Source organism: Spermophilus citellus, assembly GCF_964194105.1.
Source record: "Spermophilus citellus genome assembly, chromosome: 6".
In the NCBI taxonomy this organism is placed as follows: domain Eukaryota; kingdom Metazoa; phylum Chordata; class Mammalia; order Rodentia; family Sciuridae; genus Spermophilus; species Spermophilus citellus.
Genome location: NC_138187.1, coordinates 61863174 through 61882715, shown reverse-complemented (window position 1 = coordinate 61882715; position 19542 = coordinate 61863174). Strand labels below are relative to the sequence as shown.

At 36.1% G+C, this 19542-nt stretch overlaps 1 protein-coding gene across 9 annotated transcripts in view; it reads left to right on the top strand.

Annotated features, from left to right (window-relative positions):
* BEND7 (BEN domain containing 7) overlaps positions 1-19542 on the top strand; it is a 123368-nt gene that overhangs the window by 42459 nt on the left and 61367 nt on the right. For 8 of the 9 annotated variants that reach the window (XM_081297118.1, XM_081297117.1, XM_081297119.1 and 5 more), the window contains 4 exons: positions 335-637; positions 4150-4272; positions 7798-8066; positions 19284-19509. In XM_081297118.1, the coding sequence (XP_081153244.1) occupies positions 335-637; positions 4150-4272; positions 7798-8066; positions 19284-19509 (921 nt within the window). The remainder of the gene's footprint in view (positions 1-334; positions 638-4149; positions 4273-7797; positions 8067-19283; positions 19510-19542) is intronic. The other variant, XM_081297121.1, reaches the window with a different exon arrangement.

Sequence of the window (19542 nt, the reverse complement as noted above, 5' to 3'; positions counted from 1 at the left end):
TTCGTGTATTTGTTGATTGATTGTATGTCCTTCTCTGAGAAGTGTCTGTTCAGTTCCTTGCCCCATTTGTTGATTGGGTTATTTGTTTTCTTATTGTTTAATTTTTTGAGTTCTTTATATACTCTGATTATTAGGGCTCTATCTGAAGTGTGAAGAGTAAAAATTTGTTCCCAGGATGTAGGCTCCCTATTTACTTCTCTTATTGTTTCTCTCCTGCCTTTAACTTTTTTATGAATTACTTAAGTTTATGGAATCCATTTCCAAATAAGGGGTTTTTTTAGTCTATTTTTTGTTTATTAATTTACAGTGCTAACTTTGGCTCTGTTTCCATTAGGAGATGAAAGCATGGAAATTAAAAAACAAATTACAGGGATGAGAAGATTACTGAATGACAGCACTGGGAGGATATATCAGCGTGTTGGCAAAGAAGGAGAAAAATTAAAAGAAGAGCCCCAGGATTTGGACTTAGTCTGGCCTCAGCGTTTGAACTCCTCTGCTGAGGCCCCACAGAGCCTCCATTCTTCTTCACGTGGTGTGTGGAATGAGCTATCACCTCAAAGCGGGCAGTTCTCAGGGCAGTATGGCACCCGTTCTAGAACCTTCCAGAGTCAGCCCCACACCACTGCAAACTCCAACGGTATGGTTGCCGTCAATCATTCAGAGTGCACTTGTGGGGTTTATCCTGGCTTGTTTTATCTCTAAATATTCAGTCAGTTTTCTGAGATCAATTTATTAAACCCCACCTTAGTTAACCACCTTCACTGATTTATTTTAAAAGACAGGGAAGACGTAAAGAAAAAAGTATATTAAAAAAACTCAGAACTGAGAATCAGGGAAGACAGAGGTGCTGTGTTAGACATGAAGATTCCCTAGTAGTAGTTTCAGCCCCTTAAGAAGTTAAAGTGGGGCTGGGGTCGTATCTCAGTAGTAGAGTGCTAACCTCGTATGTGGAAGGCACTGAGTTCGATCCTCAGCACCACATAAAAATAAAGGTATTGTGTCCATCTACAACTAAAAAAAAAAAGAAAAAGTGATCATCTGTTGACAAACAGTTGTTATTGCTACAAAAGCTCCACTTTATCACTATAAGAAACTTCCTGGTCATCTGTTGTATTATTAATGTAGCTTTTTGCTTCTTTCTTCATGTTGCTTTATTGTGAGAAATAATGAGAGGGAGACTGAGAACTTTTAGCCTCTTGTGTGACTTCCCCGCTAACTCCACTCCAGTGCTGAATCATAGAACCTATATTTTATAACTTGCTTCATTAGCACTGAAAAGTATTCCTTTAAAGTAAAATTTCCTTAATTTAAAAATCCCTGATTGTTAAGGGAAAAAAACAATTTTTTTAAGCTTAAGGAAAAAATTGATGCTTTTCTTGTTCATATAAATTTTCCATCCAGTGACATTGGATGTTATTTGTTTATAAGTTTTGTATAGATATATAGTTTTTTTTACATAGATAAAAGGTATTTTCTATTTCCTCAAAAAAATTAAGCATTTTCTTCTATTATTTTCATTCCATGATATCCGTCAAGAAAAAAAGAACTGTTTTGAATTTTTTTTTAAACACAATTCTCAATACTCAGTTCAGGGACATGGAAAGCCATCCTGAGACACTGACAAGGCAGTGAGGGACCCCAGAGATGCATGGTGTCTTTTCTCCCTCTCACTATTACATAAGCCAATGTTAGGTTCACATGTGGGTGTGAGGTAGGTGGCTCGTTAAAGACTCCTCCATGCAAATAAAAAGTCTCCCTCTAAAATTAGAAAATTATGTATAATAAACTGAGAAGGGTTGGTTTTGTTCTATTCCCCTGAAAAAAAATAGTATTTAGAATAGTGCCTAGGGATAGTCTGTAAAGCCCTTTCAACTAACTACTGCTGTGGAAGAGACAATAAGAGAAATAAAATGTCCTTTGGTATATATGAAATTGGTGAGCCTTACATAGGTAACCTTGGGGCAGCAAGAATTCTGCTTTCTAATCACAACAAGGATGGTGGATTTGTTTGGGGAACTGTTATTACTGTTAATAAAATTTACAAATATAAATTTTTCCCTGTAAGCTTGAAAATAGATCTTTTTGTGCTTATTGCTTTAATACTTTCATTAATAATGCTTTATACATTTGACCCTTGAATAACATGGGATGGGTGTGAACTATGCAGGTCCACTTATAGGAGGACTTTTTTTTTTTTTGAGATTTGCAACAATATGAGAAAACTTGCAGATAAACTTTGTAATCTGCAGATAGCAAAACAATTTAGTAAAGGTAGATACATAATGAATACATAAAATAAATGTAGGGAATAGTCTATTTCATAACTTGCTACCATAAAATAAACATACATGTATTATAAAAATATTAAAATGTATCAAAACTGATACACATGAACACTGAGCATGAAACTACACGTCTTCATGTACAGTTGAAAGAAATGTAAACAAATGTAAAGATGCAGTATTAAATCATAATTGCATAAAATTAACTGTAATACATACTGTACTAGGCATAATTTTGTAGCGGCCTCCTGTTGCTACTGTGGGGAGTAAAAAATTAGAGGGAGACAGGCATGGTGGCATGTGCCTATAATCCCAGCAGCTCAGGAGGCTGAGGCAGGAGGATCGAATTCAAATCCAGCCTCAGCAAAGGCAAGGCACTAAACAACTCAGTGAGATGCTATCTCTAAATAAAACACAAAATAGGGCTGGGGATATGGCTCAGTGGTTGAGTGCCCCTGAGTTCAATCCCCAATACCAAAAAAAAAAAGTTAGAGGGAAATGTTATAACTGAATTTTCAACTACAGGGTAGTCAGTTCCCCTAAACCCTGCTGCATTGCTCAAGAATCACCTGCATGTATCTGTTACTACTTTGGTATTTCACTGGAATTATTTGCAATTTTAAAGTTGTAACATGTCAGTTTGCTACAATTTTGAGCTACTTCAAACATTATCTTCCAGCATTTCATGGTTTTGCAACAGTGAACTTTTTAATATCCACAAATAATGCATTTTATATAATTTAAATTACATCTAATATATAATAAAACATACTTTTGGAACAAAATCTTAGAACTTACCTCACCCACCTTTCAGAAAACTTGAATGGTAGCTGTCTTTTAAACTTCTTTCTTTTGTCGGGGTGAACATTGATCTTGGAGGGTACGCAAGTCAGAGTTCTTTGCTAAGTGTGCCATTTTATCCCAAAGTCAATAGGGAGACTATATTTGTTTATATATAAAGCAAACAGAATAAGATAGTCTTATTAAGGCAAATATTATATTAAATTTAAACAGTGAAAAAGAGACTAGGCCATGTATGTACAAAATGTCAAAATAACTCTACTATCATGTATATCTAAAAAGAACAAATAAAATAATAGACTAGGGTGTTGCTCAGTGGTAAAGTGTTTTCCAAGCAGGCACAAGACCCTGAGTTCAATTCCCAGCACGCGTGAACACACACGCACATGTACACACACAGAGCAAGAGAGTAGTATAGTGTAGAGACTGTAAGAAATGGAAATGGGTAAAAGATGTCCTATTCTACCCTGCTCGCCCACCCTCCCCACCCCTGGCATACCCGAGCAGTGAGTATTCTACAATTTTTTATGTATTCGCAGCTCTTCACTTTTAAATGACATGCTTATTATTAAAACTATTTTTAATAGTTTCACTCAATATGAACTTTGATATCATACACAGCTACCAGTTGTTTTTTAAGGCTATTCTCAGAGCTAGTTTTTTGGGGTTTTTGTTTTTTGTTTGGGTTTTTTTTTGTTGTTGTTGTTGGTTTGTTGTTTTTGTTTTTAGTGCAAAGTAGCCTGAGTGTGTTTATAGTGACTTTTGGGGTATTGTTATCTGAGACTAACTGGTCTGACAGTAGGGAGGCCTGCTGTGGCAGCTCATTGTGTGCATGTGTTCATGCAGGCCCTGCCACCTGTGACACAGTAAGCATCTCATAATACAGAACCCTCAGTAATTAGATAAATTCAGACCCAAAATTTAGGTTGTGAAAATTATTGGGTATATTTCCTCAAGCACAGTTTCAAAATAATTGCACATGTTTCAAAATCCTGTCAAGATCCTTTCTCTTTATAATTTTTTGTTTGTTTGTTGGGAGTATGCTATTCTTTTCTTTCATGCTTAGGAGAACTTCCAATGGTGAATTCGTCAGTTGGATCAAACTGCTGTACTTGTAACTGCCAGTCAACATTGCAGGCCATTCTCCAAGAACTCAAGACCATGAGGAAATTAATGCAAATTCAAGCAGGTACAAAGATCAGGCCTCTGAACGTGTCCATTCGTTAATGTACATCTGACATCTTCAATTGGGATGTTCATTGCTCTTTTGTTACAGAATCCTTCCCACCTTGTGTCTTTTCAAGTGTCCATTTTTTATGCTTTTTTTTCCTACAGTTCTATTTTTTTCTTTTTGTTAGCAAATCAAACAAAATTTTTATTGTCCGTAATACTACTCATATGCTTATGTATATTTACTCCATATACTTCATCCTACAATCTCCTGGTACTTGACAAATGTCAGTTAATTAAATTCTGGAACATGCTACGTGAAAGAGCCCTTTAGGAAGTACAGTCTTTGCTATTGAAGCTGTTCAAGGATGTGAGTAGTTGAGAAGTGTTGAGCCACAGACTCTGCTTGTGACGTTTCTCTCTCACCTGCAGGATGTAGAAGCTCAGAGACACCTCACATCTGTCCCCTTCATTTTTTGACTCCTTTTGTTTATTCTCACTGCCATTGGACAAGGTGAACAACAGAAAAGCAGCAGATATGTAATTGGGACTTGGATACCCAGTTTCTCCTATCTAGCTGTATGACTTGTGAGCTTCTCAGTTCTCAATCTGTAAATGGTGTATTAATTTCTAACTCACAGGGTCGTTTTCATATCAGGAGATAGCAAATGAAATGGACTTCATAAAGCATGATGCAAGCATGAGTTTCTCATTAGTGCTTTTAAAAAAAAAATACCATGCAGCATTTTATAGAAGTCTGGAAGTCAAGATCTTCATTTAGTGGATTATTTTCAAATCGCCATAACAAAGAAAACCAGATTTTTTTGGTCATATGTACAAAAACATAAACTATTTTATCAAGTCTTCTCTTTTGTTAGGGGAAACTACTGGCTTGATGAAAGTTATAATAAAGCAGAAAAATAGCACAGCCCTATTATGATTAGTGTCCTACTCTTTCATCAGTAGTGTTTGGAAGCGTTATGGCTCAGAAACTGTTCTTGGTGCCATTGAGTGAATTCTAGTAAAAACCCTAATATTAATTGATGTGGTTTAGATATAAAAAGCTTAATACTTAGACATATCAGCCATCTAAAATACATTAGAGTAAGGCGAGCTAGAGACTTTGTGAAAGCAACATCTTTTTAATGCTGAATTTGGTCTTATCCCAAGGCAAAAATAAGCATTTTGCTTAGGTCAGTAAGCATTTGACTCACCTTGCTCCATGACAATAATCTGTGTCTTATCAACCTGGCAAAGGTTAACATCTTCTAAAGTAGGGCTTCAGAAAGAAAGGTAACTTTATTATTACTGAGATTCTTTTCTCAAAGGAAGAATCTGTTAGCACTTAATAAAATATATATATGAAATTGTAATGATTTATTTTGTTACTTAAGCTCCTTACTACTGAAATGGCAAACTACAAATTGCAGTCATTTAAATTCTTGACTGAAGCCTTTCTAGAATCTATTAAGTAAATGCCACTTTGTCACCATGTTTTCTTTTCTGAACCTTTGCAGATTAGGAAGGTAAACAATTCCAAAGCTGTTGATAGTGCAGAGGATAAACTGAATAAATTACACTCCTGTAGTTTTCTTAAACTTTAAAATTTGTGTTGTATGGGTAGACTTACTTAAGGTTTATTGGCTGTAAGAATTAGATTTAAATTATATTTTGAAAGTTTCACCTTTATTTTAATGAACAGTCAAGGAGTAAGATCAAGTTAAGATCCGGAAGCCAGAAGTGGGGGCTCTGTCTAGAATTGCAAAAGGAGAAGGAAAACTCATATCATCCTCTGTGTTCTGCAAACCAAAAACATTTTCTCTTTTAATCTGAAATAGTGGGGCTTAGGGTTGTGGCATAGATGAGATTGAGCATCACTTTGGGGGTCTATTTGACAGGCCAGAGCTAGCCTGGAATAAACACAGAACAGAGAGAAGTCTTCAACTCTGGCTGCATGTTAGAATCACTGGAGGAGCTTTAAACATTAACATGGGCTGGGGCTGGGGCTCAGTGGTAGCGCACTTGCCTGGCATGTGTGAGGCATTGGGTTCAATTCTCAGCAATGTATATAAATAAATAAAATAAAGGTCTATCAACAATTTAAAAAATATACATATATATGTATGCACATATGTGTGTATGTATATATGTATATGTATATATATATACACATATATTAACATGCCTAGGACCCACTCCAGACTGGGCTATTCATTTAGTCTGAGGTGTTTTTTGGACTGGGATATTTTTTTTTCGGTTATTTTCAATCTTTGTTTTTGCTTTTATTAAACTCCCCAGTAATTCTAATATGTTTAAACTCCACAGTGATTCTAATATGCAGCTGAGGTAGAGAACCAGTAAGACTAAATACTACACAAGTGGTCAAACTACTTTTTTAAGTAGTTGTTTCTAATACTTATAACTTGTCTTCCAGTCTGAAGATGAGAACATCAGAATTAAGTGTAAATATTCTTTATTTTCAGACTGATAGGAAAGAAGTAAGAGGATAAGATCCATATCTATCTGCATATGAACACAGTTTTTACTTTGCTTTCATTAATAGGTTTCTTTCTGCAAAAAAAAGTAGGCATATTCTATGGTCATATTTAAGAAACCATATTAATATATGAGGATTTTCAATTCAGGCCATATTTTTCTATTTCACTTTCCATCAGAGTGTTTTTAAATAGCTAACAGTCACTACTTCTCAGAATGCACCTGTGAAAACCACCTTGGCTTCCTTAAATTTCTGTCCATATTATGATCACTTAGTCCTTATATAGTGCTTTTCATCTTTGGAACTCAAATTGTTTCTGGATTTTGCTATTCTGCCTGACTTATATAGAACTATATTATTCCTCTTTTCAGTTATGCAAAACTGAGGTGTAGAGAGGTGACCTAAGTTAAAACCATATAACATGGTGCCGTGGAGATAGTTGATATGCCCAGAATATTTGATGAGGAAAGAGTTCCCAGGCCTGCTCAAGTGACCAATAGGCTTTTCCCACGGGTTTACTGGTCCCTATTACCAAATCCTTCCTTTTTTCAGTCTTGTCCAAATGATCATCATTGTTCCAGCTTGTCAGTCTGAACACCTGTAGATTGTTGGCAACTGATCAGCCTAACTCCAAATGACAGCCAGCATGTTCCTGAAGTGGGTTTACCAGAAAGCATGGATATCTATACCTGAATTTAAGTTCCAAAATTCTTATTTATTTTTAAGTGTCAGATGATTTATGAAGATTGCAGATTTTCTCATAGCTCTTAATCCTTTACTTTGTTGAAGCCATCAGTACCATTATGTTGCAATGGTCCACTTTTGGAACAGGGTTTTGTTCTAGGTGTTTTTCTGCCCACAGGGCTCTAAAGTGCGCCCAGCCTATATTTGGTAACCTCGAGGTCCAGAGTGAGGCTTATTTGGGTGTGTATCATCTTTGAAGGACCTCACTACAGTATCAGTTTGTAAATCACAGAGATAGATGGGGGTAAGTTTTCCTCAGGTAGACACCAGTGCCCGTACCATATTTGTGTTTATTGTTCACAGTTGGAACTCAAAACAGACAACAACCCCCAATTTCCCTTATATGCTCCCAGCGAACTGCTGTGTCACGCAAGAGAAATAAAAAGAAAAAAGTGCCCCCAAGGACGGTTGAACCTGTTACTGTGAAACAGAAGCCCAGTGTGTTAGAAATTGAGAAGAAGCCAGCAGCAGGGGCCTTGGAGCACTCTGGTCCCCAAGCCTCAGAGCTCACCTCCACCAAGGACAGCCACGTCCTGGGATTCGGCATTGTTCTTGAATCACCTTCCTCAGATGTAAGTTGATGTTTTCTGGCTGCTGACTGTATCGGATATATCTCCCAGGGATTCTATAGTATGAATATGCTTTCTCCTTAAATAGTTCTGCCTAAGACAACTAGAGAAACTTGGAGAATACATGTAAGAAAGATAAAAAGAAGACCAGTAGTAATTTTCCTGCCTAGAATTTTCTTTTTTGAAAAATTCATGCTGTATTTATTTAAACATGTTTCCATTCTTTATCTCTGAAAGAAGAAGGGTGATGGTGTAAATAATCTGCTCACTAATTTCTTTAACATTTTTAATTTTGAAGTGGCAGTTTTCAATTTCCTCAGTGTAGAAAACTAAAAGAACATAATTAAATCCTTTGTAGATGGGCATAAATGAACAGAAGCATACAGATAAGGTCATACCTTTCTGGAAACACAAACTAATAATAAAAAAAGAAGCAGTAGAGCTAATTCTATTTTATAGATGCAAGCTACACTGCTAATTAGGTGGCAGTGCCATGTCATTTACTTGGTATAATGATAGGTTAACGTTCTGCAAAGGTTTGCTATTTTAATATCATAGCTTGAATGTTGTTGCAGTCCAGGATGTTGGATTATATCTGAGATAGCCATCTGACTGGCTGTTTTATATTCATAGACCGTAAAATGAATTTCTATCATAATGTGCTGTATTTGCCATTGCATACTCTACTTACAATATCTTTATCTAAGTACACTTATGTTGTGAACCCCAACTTGTTGGCAGAGTTCTTAAAATAAACATGAGTGAGTGATCTGTTATTATCAGATCTCTTAGGAATCAGATCCTGCTGAGAACTCCCCCAGGTCTATATAGGACTGGAGTTTGGCCCTACCTTTTAAACTTTAAATAAGAAACAAATTGCTATTTTTTAAGTACTCTCTTTCAAACTGAAGGATTGCTAGCATGTATTCACACTGGGTCTTTAATAAAGGAATACAACCAAAATAATCATTTTGTAACTTTTTTTTTTTTTGGTTCTGGGGATTGAACTCGGGGGTACTCAACCACTGAGCCCACATCATCAGCCCTTTTTTATATTTTATTAGAGATAGGGTCTCACTGAGTTTTGAACTCATGATCTTCCAGCCTCAGCCTCCTGAGCAGCTGGGATTATAAGGCTTGCTCAACCACACCTTGCTAATCTGATGACTTTTTTAAAAAAATATTTACTTATTTATTTTAGTTGTAGTTGGACACAATGCCTTTATTTATTTATTTATATGTGGTGCTGAGGATCAAACCTAGGGCCTCGCACTTGCTAGGCGAGTGCTCTACTGTTGGGCCACAACCCCAGCTTCATCTGATGACTTTTTAGAATAGAAAATCATTTATCCAATCCTTTATGTTGAGGTATTTTTAAAAAATGTATAAGCAGGGGCTGTGGTTATAGCTCAGTGTTAGCACACTTGTCTAGCATATGTGAGGCACTGGGTTCAATCCTCAGCACCACATAAAAACAAATAAATAAAATAAAGGTATTGTGTCCATCTATAACTAAAAAAAACTATTAAAAATCTCTAAAAATAATTTTTAAATAAAAATTTTAAAAATAATCATATGCTACAAATGTTAGGAAGTTCCTCTAAACATTTAATTTTTAAAAATCACTAATAATTCTACCCTGGATGTCTGCTCACTTTATTAGATCATATTTTTACTGCAACTAAGGGCCTGGTTCAAATCCCAGGTAAATCATGAATTTGGAAACAGAGGTAAATTATTCTACAAAGTACATTTAATCCTAATCATTATTCATTATACTTTCATTTTTCCTTAAATTTTCTAATTTCCTTAAATTTTTAATCCTAAGCATTATTCATTATACTTTCATTTTTCTTAAATTTTCTAATTTTAGTATTAAGAACAACCCATGTAGGAGATGATGTACATCTAATACTAATGACTGAAATTTCTCCTTTCATTATTTTTAAGCTCCAAATGTACTTTAGAGATAAATTAAAGAAGATCTGATAAAGGCTTTGTGTACATTCATGAAATAGAATTTTTGTTATCTTTACCAATATCAGTTTTATGATTTCACTTACATATTATATAAAAATAATTTACTTCGTATTCATGATTATTTTTGTTAACAAGAGCTATTGAATTTGATTAAGCACATTCAGAATTATCCATGAAAACTCAGGTGTTGATTATCTCTTTAAAGTAACTTGCTTCTAAAGAAAAGCAGATTATCTGTATGCATATTGCCTTTACATTATTCAGCTGATGCACCATTTGATTCACCTCTTCAACAGAAACCAAAACTTTATCTAGCAGGCATGGCAGTGAGACCCAGCATTGGATGTGTATATACTGTCTAGAGATAGTGCTCCCGGGCATTCATGAGGCTAGCCTGGGGTGGGACATTGACTCCCCAAAATGAAGGGACCATCAATGCCAAGGCACCCAAACTTAGGTGCCTTTCTAGTCTTCTATTATTTCTTAGCTGTGAGGCTTTTAAAATTTGTTAGAAGAGGAAATAATACCTATCATCTACAAGAATTGTGTATTTGAAGTTGAACTCTCAGAAGTATGCAGGGTTGGGAGATCAGATCCAAAGTCATAGGATGGGCAAGTGGTTCGGTGTTGATAGAACAGCTGTCTGACTGGCTCTAGTAAAAGCAGGATGAGGCCAGAGACTGAAAGCCCTGATACCATGCTGAGGCCTTCAGCCTTCATCTTGTGAGCACTAGGGAGCCAGTGCAAGTTTCCAATAGAGGAATATCCTGCCTGTGTTTTAGAAGAGTAACCAGAACAGTGTTGTGGATGGCAGAAAGGCAGAGAGAGGGAATATTAGCATCAAGGGGAGCAGAGGATGATCACTGTTGTCAACCAGGGAAGAGACTGTGATGGTGTGGCAAGAGCAGGGACCCTGAAAGAAAGCAAAACGTGAGCTCGGGAGAGAGACTTTCACTGGAGTGAAAACCCTAGATTTTTACCTTGGAAAACTGGATTGGTTACTCACTGGTACTGCCAACTTTAACTGAGAGAGGGAAATAAAAGCAGAAGCTAGCTTTCTGTTCTGGAAAGCAAAGAGAGTGAGTTAAGTGCCTTCAAAATGTTTCTAGACACAAAGTGCACAGAAGAAAGATTAGTGCTAGGAACAATGGAAAAATGAACATCACACCTGTGCCTTATTGCTTTCTTTAATATGTGTGTGTGTATGTGTGTGTGTGTTTAGTTATTGATGGACCTTATTTTATTCATTTATTTATATGCAGTGCTGATAATTGAACCCAGTGCTTCACACATGTGAGGTAAGCACTCAACCACTGAGCCACAACCCCAGCCCCTTTATTACTTTCTTAAATATAAAAAAAAATTACTGTGACTTTAAAAAATTCAGCATATTAAGTTACCTTTTTAACACTGGGACTTGTATTGTCACACAAATACAAATGCACATAGCCATGGCACAAAACTGATGTGAGGGCTACATGGAGCTGTAGATGATGGCTCAGGTCTTCTGCCTGGTAGCAATTGTTCCAACTCAAATGCAGAAAAACAATAAGCTCTAATGAGAACTACCTGAAATGTCAACACCTTGGTGTTGTGAGCATTAAATAATCCATAGAATATGGGAAAATCCTGGGGCTGGGGTTGTGGCTCAGTGGTAGAGTCCTTGCCTAGCATGCATGAGGCACCAGGTTCGATCCTCAGCACCACATAAAAATAAATAAATAAAATAAAGACATTGTGTCCATCTACAACTAAAAAAAATTTTTGAAAAAAAAGGAATATGGGAAAATCATATTGCAGTGCCTGGCACATAAAATGTACTCGATGAATGTTATTTTCTTAATCTGCAGATGAAAATATAATCGCATTTGTATTAAAGATAAAATACACTTATGAAACATTGGATCTATACTTGGCTTTAATTAGAACCTTGGCTTTAATTAGAACTCCTCAATTTAACCACCATTTGCTTGTTCTTAATACCGCTACCCACCCACCCACCTTTAGGGCTCTAATCTGATCTGAACACTCCTCCTTTATAGAACTTTTCTGTACTCTTTTGTAATTGTTTACATGATTTTCTATCCTTCCACCCCAGCTTCTCAAGAACAGAAACTAGATAATATAAGTAGTCATAATATTCATATCCCATCCTATGCTAAATAAACGATGTCATTTATCCTTACTCTTAGAGATGTTCTTACTATCCTCCTCACAGAACCTATACAAATTCACACCCAGAAGACAAAGTGCTGGTTCCCAAGCCAGGTCTGTCATCTGCTCTTGTCCCTGCATGAAAGACATTTTTTTTCTAAGCACATTTTAGCACAGTTTTTGTATATTATGAGCACTCAGGAACTATTTATGAGGTGATCATTACATGAAAGAGAACCACCATGCTACACTATGGCTATTTATTCTGTTTACTTGGAAGTTTCTTGGGGAGAAGTGAGTCAGGCTGCTGGCTTAGAATCTCAGCTCTGTAACCCTGAGCAAGAGAATCTGCCCCTTCCCTCAGATTTCTTCCTATAAAACAAGAATAATTATAATCTCATCTCATAGAGTCGGCCTGTTGGAAGAAGTAAATGAAGCCATCTGTATAAAACACTTAGAACAGTGCCTGGCACATTTGAAGCTCTCCATAAGTTTTGGTTTTTCTTTTTTATACTTAACAGTCCTATCTAAGTAGCTTTACAGGAACAAATGTATTTTTAATTAAACTTACCTGTATGAATGAATAAACAGATGCATGTGAACAAATTGTGTTTTAAAAAGGAAGTAGCCAGAAATATTTCTCTTTTAAAGCAGGATTATTTGAACCTTTTTAAATTAGCACATTAAATACAATGCAAACCTAAATTACAAAGAATCAAACCAAATTTCACACTTAAATACAATATTTAACTCTTTATTTTTCTCATGAGTATATAACCCATGGCAGTTGTTCCTTTCTTAGTGACTGTTTTTTAATATATATTGATTTGGTTTTTCAGGTCAGATATACCTGGTATATGTTAGCTTTATTGTTTTTCTTTATAAATTTTTTTATTTGTTCTTTTTAGTTATACATGATTTATTGGGTTTTTTTAGCATGGCTTCTTTTTTTCTTTTGACTTTGGTGAGAGACTTAGATCAACTTTAAAAAATACTTTCATAATAATTTTTAATAATAAAAAATGTCAGGCTAGGGATGTAGCTTAGTGGGATAGCATTTACCTAGCATTTGGAAGGCCCTGGCTTCAATCCCCAGCAACACACACACACACACACACACACACACACACAAAATAAATAAATAAATAATGTTTATCTGTTTGTTGTAATTACTATATTTTCCAGTAACCCTAGATCACAGAAATTTAAAAGTTATCAAAATATAAATCTATGAATATTCATTAAAGATGATTTTGTTAATAATCATTTGTATCATTCTTCTTAAAATAAACAATTTAAAATGCATTTTGTTTTCCATATAAATAGCTGCTGGATTCGGAATCTGTTTTTTAAGTATCTTCTTAGCCTATCAAGACAAAATGATCTGCTAGGATATAGCAGGGTAAATCAAGCCAACAATTTTTCATTTATTTATTGATACATTGAAACCAAGGCAATATATTTGTGAGAATGCAGGATTTTGACACAATCTGCTTGGGTTCAAATTCTTGCTTCATTATGTGAAATGATGGGTGATCTTAAACAAGTTACTTGACTTTTTTAACCTTAGTTTTTGTATCTGCAAATTGGGAATAAGTGGTAGTTGCTTCATGGGGTAAGAATTAAATTAGGAAATCCATGAAATGTGTGTTAAAGTAGTGTCTGGAATATAGTAAGTAGCAAATAAAAGTTAATCATATCACAATTTTCTAAGTCACCCTGAAATGAATGAAAAGTCTTTGTCCTTGAAAGGAGCACATGGAGAGAATTTCACAAATAGTAGTTACAGTATCATAGGATGAAGCTCTAATACAGGCAGTCAGAAAGTTTCCTGGGAACTAGGAAGAGCAGGACCTCCCTGCCTGGAGGGCAAGGACAGAGTCTTAGAGTAGACATCTTCTTGGAGGAGCAGTTTTAGCAGAGTTAGGAAAAAAACAGATCACAGTGATATAACTTTATGTGTTATCCATTTGGCTAAAATATCTTAACATAAGTCAAGCCCTAGTCTTCAAAGTCATTAATTTATTACCTGAGAAGGAAAAAGCTAAACACATCTCTGAAAGACTTTGGCAACTCTCATTATGCAAATGCATGAATAAATTTTCAAGAGACCAAATTGTATTGTCTCTTGCAAAATTCAATTCTTACTTCCACCACAATTTTACGAAAGAAAAGAATTAGTTTTTTAATGATTTCCATAATTTCATCTTATTCAACATTGAGTATATGCTAGTACATAGTATAGGTAAAGCTTACTGTTTAAAGGACTTTCAGCCAAGCATTCTTTACTTAACATAGAGTATCCACTTTACAAAGTTGGTCTTGATATGGTATATCCAGCAAGCTTCTGCTGCATCCATGAGGGGTTCTCAGCCCAGCACAGCCCCAGGCCATACCTATTTTGAGTTATACTCACTGGGCCAACCAGAGCAGGCCTGCCTTTGAGTTTCATTGGCCATGTTCTTGGCTAGCATTTAATAAATGGTAACAGAAAGTCTACCTGGATCAGGCCTGATTTATCAGAAACAATTTTAGGTTTTCTCAAATAGAAGCAGATTACATTTATGAGCAAAATAAAATCAACTATGAATTTTTGTGTGTTTTTAAAATTATTCTTTTCATTAGCTGAAGCTCATTTTCCTAGGAATGTATCTGATATACGGCTAAATAAATAAATAGTAAGTGAGCATCATTATATGATGATGAACAGAAAGACTAAATTCACATCCTTTAAACATTCTTATTTATCCTCTTATACATCTTGCAGTGTAAAATCAGTCTTATTCATCAGTCTCTGCCTCTTCCTCTATAGTTTTCTTTCAGGTTTCAGTCCTGAGCCAGTCTGAGACTTAACTAGCTAGCCAGCTTTGCCTTTCTAATCCCGACACCCCAGGGTTTCATGCAGACAACTTCATGTATGTGCCTGTAAGTGTGGGTATTGAAAGCTGTATGTATAATTTATTAATTTGCAATTGAAAATCTGTGTCTAATGCCTAGCATGAATATTTATTCTTTTTTTTTTGCTCTTCTAATCAATGACTATATGTAGCTTTATATGAACTTGACTATAATTTTGGATTAGTAATATAAAATAGCCTAGTCAAGCACAACAGCACACACCTATAATCCCAGCTATTCAGAGGCTAAGGCAGGAAGATCACAAAGTCAAGACCACCCTGTCCCAAAATAAAAAATTTTTTAAATAAAAGGGCTAGGGGTGTATCTTAGTGGTAGAATATTTCCTGGTTCAATCCCCAGTGCCACAACAAAATAAAATAGTATATAGGGGAAATGCTCCCTGTGTGATTAATTTGTGTAGTATCCTTAAAATTGTCTTGTTTTTCTTTAGATTACATAGGGCAGTCACATGATATGCTCATAGGGACTTGAAGGGCATGGATCTCTCACCCAAACTACTTCTTAACCCCCAATTACTTGTAAGCAAAGGGAGACTACAACTGAAATGCAAGAAACAAAATAGTGGGCAGGCCTGGAGCCAAGGACATTTTGAAGAGCCATCAGGACAATATGCAGTTTTTTCCTTCATCTTCTCCCAAAGTAAACTGTGATACCACTGGATAAGGAAAAGGCATAATCTATACATTATTGTGCTTATGCTTAGGCACCCCAATAATCAAAGCATACTCAAAAATCCGGATTTATAATGGGAATTCAGACATTCAACCCCTTAAAATGATGACTATGTTGTAAATTGTGCCCCATAATTGGGATGTAATCATTTAAAGATCATATTACCACAGTAATCAGTAGAATCTACAGATTACTGTGTAGTCTATCTTGACTAGAGTATCAAATAGTGAATCTGTCAAGGGAAGTTTAGTTTTTAAAATGATACTCATTTGGAATAGTGTTCATTTCTGTCATAACTATCTTTAGTAAGCAGAGAAATCTCATTTAAACTACCACCAGTAAATAAAAAGAAAAAATGTAGTTATGCAATTAAAGAGTTTTAATCCATTTTTAACTATGTATGTGAAGCTGTAGATCATGTTTCAAAAAAATAAAGCCATCCCCACCCCAAGTTTTATTTTAGAAATTGGTCCTTTGTGGCACCTGACAGACATGTCTATGCTCAGTAACTGTCTGCTAAGAACTCTGAACAGGAGGCCAGCCAGGAAGAGCAGGAGGGGTAGAGCTTAGCCACCTTTGCCCTTGCTGCTGCAGGCTGCTATGCAGCTAATCAAACTATTTACACCTTTGTAAGGTACTTACAGGTGGGTGAGTTCATGTCCCTTGATCTGGAAAGAACAGTTGAAAATAACAATATCAGTCTGGCAGTAGAAACTGGAACAGAAAGCAGTGACAGCTTCTTCCCTGAATGGTACCTTAGAAATCACAGTGCAGTTATGATGCTGTAGGAAAACTTGGCCCCACAAAAACCTCCAGATATTTAGTTTTAAGAGTCGAAATAGATGCACAAATAACTATACCACAGTCTCCTAAATGTTAGCTTCAAGACCCTGTTAAAATGCTGTCCCATCCCTTTCTTAACCCCTGAGCTCCCTTTCCATTGCTCCCCCAAGCAGCCAAGTCCTGCCTGATGCTAGTAGGACTCTCAACAGTACTTGCTCTGTATCTCTCCTACAGTATTCCTCACTTTCTACTTTGCATGATAGGTGTCTATGCATAAGTCTGCACTATAGAATAGCCAGCTTGAAATTCCTCCCGCAGAGGGTGCTCAATGTGCAAGTATTGAATCAGGCATTACAGTCTTCTCCAAGCAATCTCCTGCTGGAAGGAGCACATGAACCCTTCTAAGAAGACATTGGTGGTGTATACCCAGCTATCGCATGACAGACTTGCAAGCCCACTTCCTTTATACAGGGACAAGAGAGCTCTGAATCTGCACTAGTCATTTTGAATGAATTCCTACATAGCGCTTTGTTTATTCTGACAAATAGCTATTGGACGCTGGGTGCTTGGCACACTGAATACAAAAGAGTGCTCATCCTGATGAGAAACACAAACTCCCTATTAAATAAGGTGCCATGAACATACTTCATAGAAAATACTATCAATGCTTGAAGAGGGGAGTGGCTAGTTCTGCCTGGCAGCTCAATTGGGTCAGTGTTTCTAAAGTCAGAGTCCAAGTCCTACAGGATGAATCAAAGGGGAAGTTCTGGGAGTCTCAGCAATCAGGTGGCTAAATTTTAAGCACCTGATTAGTGGTATTAGACTCAAACTGAGGTTTATAGGAATGAGACAAGTTGGGAGTCCTTCCTGTTGCTTTCTTGCAATTTAAGAGCTTCTGTAATACCTCAGACCTTCAAATAGCTGCGAGATACACTTGGATATTTTTAATGGTTTCCATATGATCTAGGAGCACTTAGCAAAAATCTGAGATCAGTTCATTTAGAATCAAAAGTTCACAGGATATGAAAAATTCTGCTGATGTCTAAACTTCACCTTAGCTTATGATGGAAAATTCAGTCCTAATATTTCCACCTTGAATCATTTAACAGATATTTCTTGAGTGCCTCATTTGTGCCATCCTTATTCTAGGAGTTAGTATTCAGCCTCCAGCTCCTCCAAGCTCCTATCAAGCTCCTCCACAGACCTTTGACCAGCAAGCAGCAAGATGCAAAAGGCAGGGGGAAACCCTGACAGCACTGTTTTTACAGTGACATTTGCCAAGCATTTAGAAACCAAACATTGAATGGCAAAGCAAAGCAGAGGAATGAGATGACTTTCTGGGTAATCCAGTCAAAAATTCCATCTTGGGGAGACAGGGCCCAGATGCCTTCCTAAGTCATCCGAATAATCTAGGCTGAGCTCTGAGCATCCTTTACTTTGTAGTTTGCTAGGCATTTTGAAAACAGTATGACAAACAAAAATAATAATTCATATTTTCCAGGAGAGAAACAAATCTAAAATCTTCACATTTTCAATGTGATTAAAAAAATTTAAAGTCATGCCAGTTTTACTAAGCAACAAATAAAAGATCTTAAGAATGAGCTTTGAAAGTGTATACAACTGAATATATTATTTTTTAATAAAAATTACCAGTTTCATTTCTTCATTTTAAAATTATAATTTTAAAGCTGTCATGTTATAACCAACAATAAATGACTGAATAGTTTAGATTATGACTAATGAATTTGTTGAGTGTATACTATATGCCAGACCTTAGAAATGTAATAAATACATTCATATGCTATGTCAGATGCCCAGTGGTAACATAGCTACTTCCATGACAGGAAGAAGATACAAAAGGCTTTGGAAAGGAAGTAGTGTATGCCAGTTGCAAGACAAAAAGACAGGTTGTAAACATCTGTGGTATGCTGATAGAGAATGTAGTATGTGTCTGATTTGTATTATTGTATGATATACTCCAAGCTGAAAGGCACCTCAAGGGTCTTCTGATCCTGTATCCCTGTCTTATGGCTGGTGCATTGGTTTTTCAGGGTCCTCTGGGATATAACTTCGGCTTTTCCTCCTGAAAGTAGGGGTGAGGAGTGGATTGAAATGGCCTGGAAACCTGCTCATTATTTTTATTTGTATATCAAATTACATAAAAATTCTCATTGGTTTTAAAAAACAGTTCCACAGCTAACACCCTGACATAGTAGAAAGAGGACAAGCCCTGTGGAGTAGTCCCATATTTGTGACCTCAGGTGAAAGAAATTAAATTATTTAATGTATGAGACAGTAATGCACTGAGCACATATGAATTGTACTTAAGTCATTTTTATCATGATCTTTTGGGGCCTTTGTTCCTTTGTTTACAAAATGAATGAGGGTGTTTCATATAGAAGACTCGACCCTTAATTCTAGAATTAACATGATTTTGTGATTATCTCTTAATGATGTGTAAGAACAGGAATACTTTCTCAGTGTACTTCTCTCTGTTGCTTTTGATGAGACAGTACTGGAATCTTGTTTTGTGAACTGTAACTGATGATTGGTTTTAGAAAGTACACATTCTGGCACACTAAGCTGAGGCTGTGTCATATACATGATATGGACATTTCAGCTATGAGCTACGATGGTTTTTGTTGCACTTTATGCCCAAATTCAAATGCTTCAAACTTTGCTTTTAATGAAATATTTCTCTTCTTTTGGTAGCCAGAAGTACAACTTGCTGAAGGCTTTGATGTGTTTATGCCTAAGTCTCAGCTGGACTCTATACTGTCAAACTACACTCGCTCAGGAAGCCTTCTGTTTAGAAAACTGGTGTGTGCATTTTTTGATGACAAGACTTTGGCTAACTCCTTACCCAATGGGAAGAGGAAAAGAGGACTCAATGACAACCGGAAAGGACTAGACCAAAATATTGTGGGTGCAATAAAAGGTTGGTCTGCATCATTTCATTTTTTGGATTCTT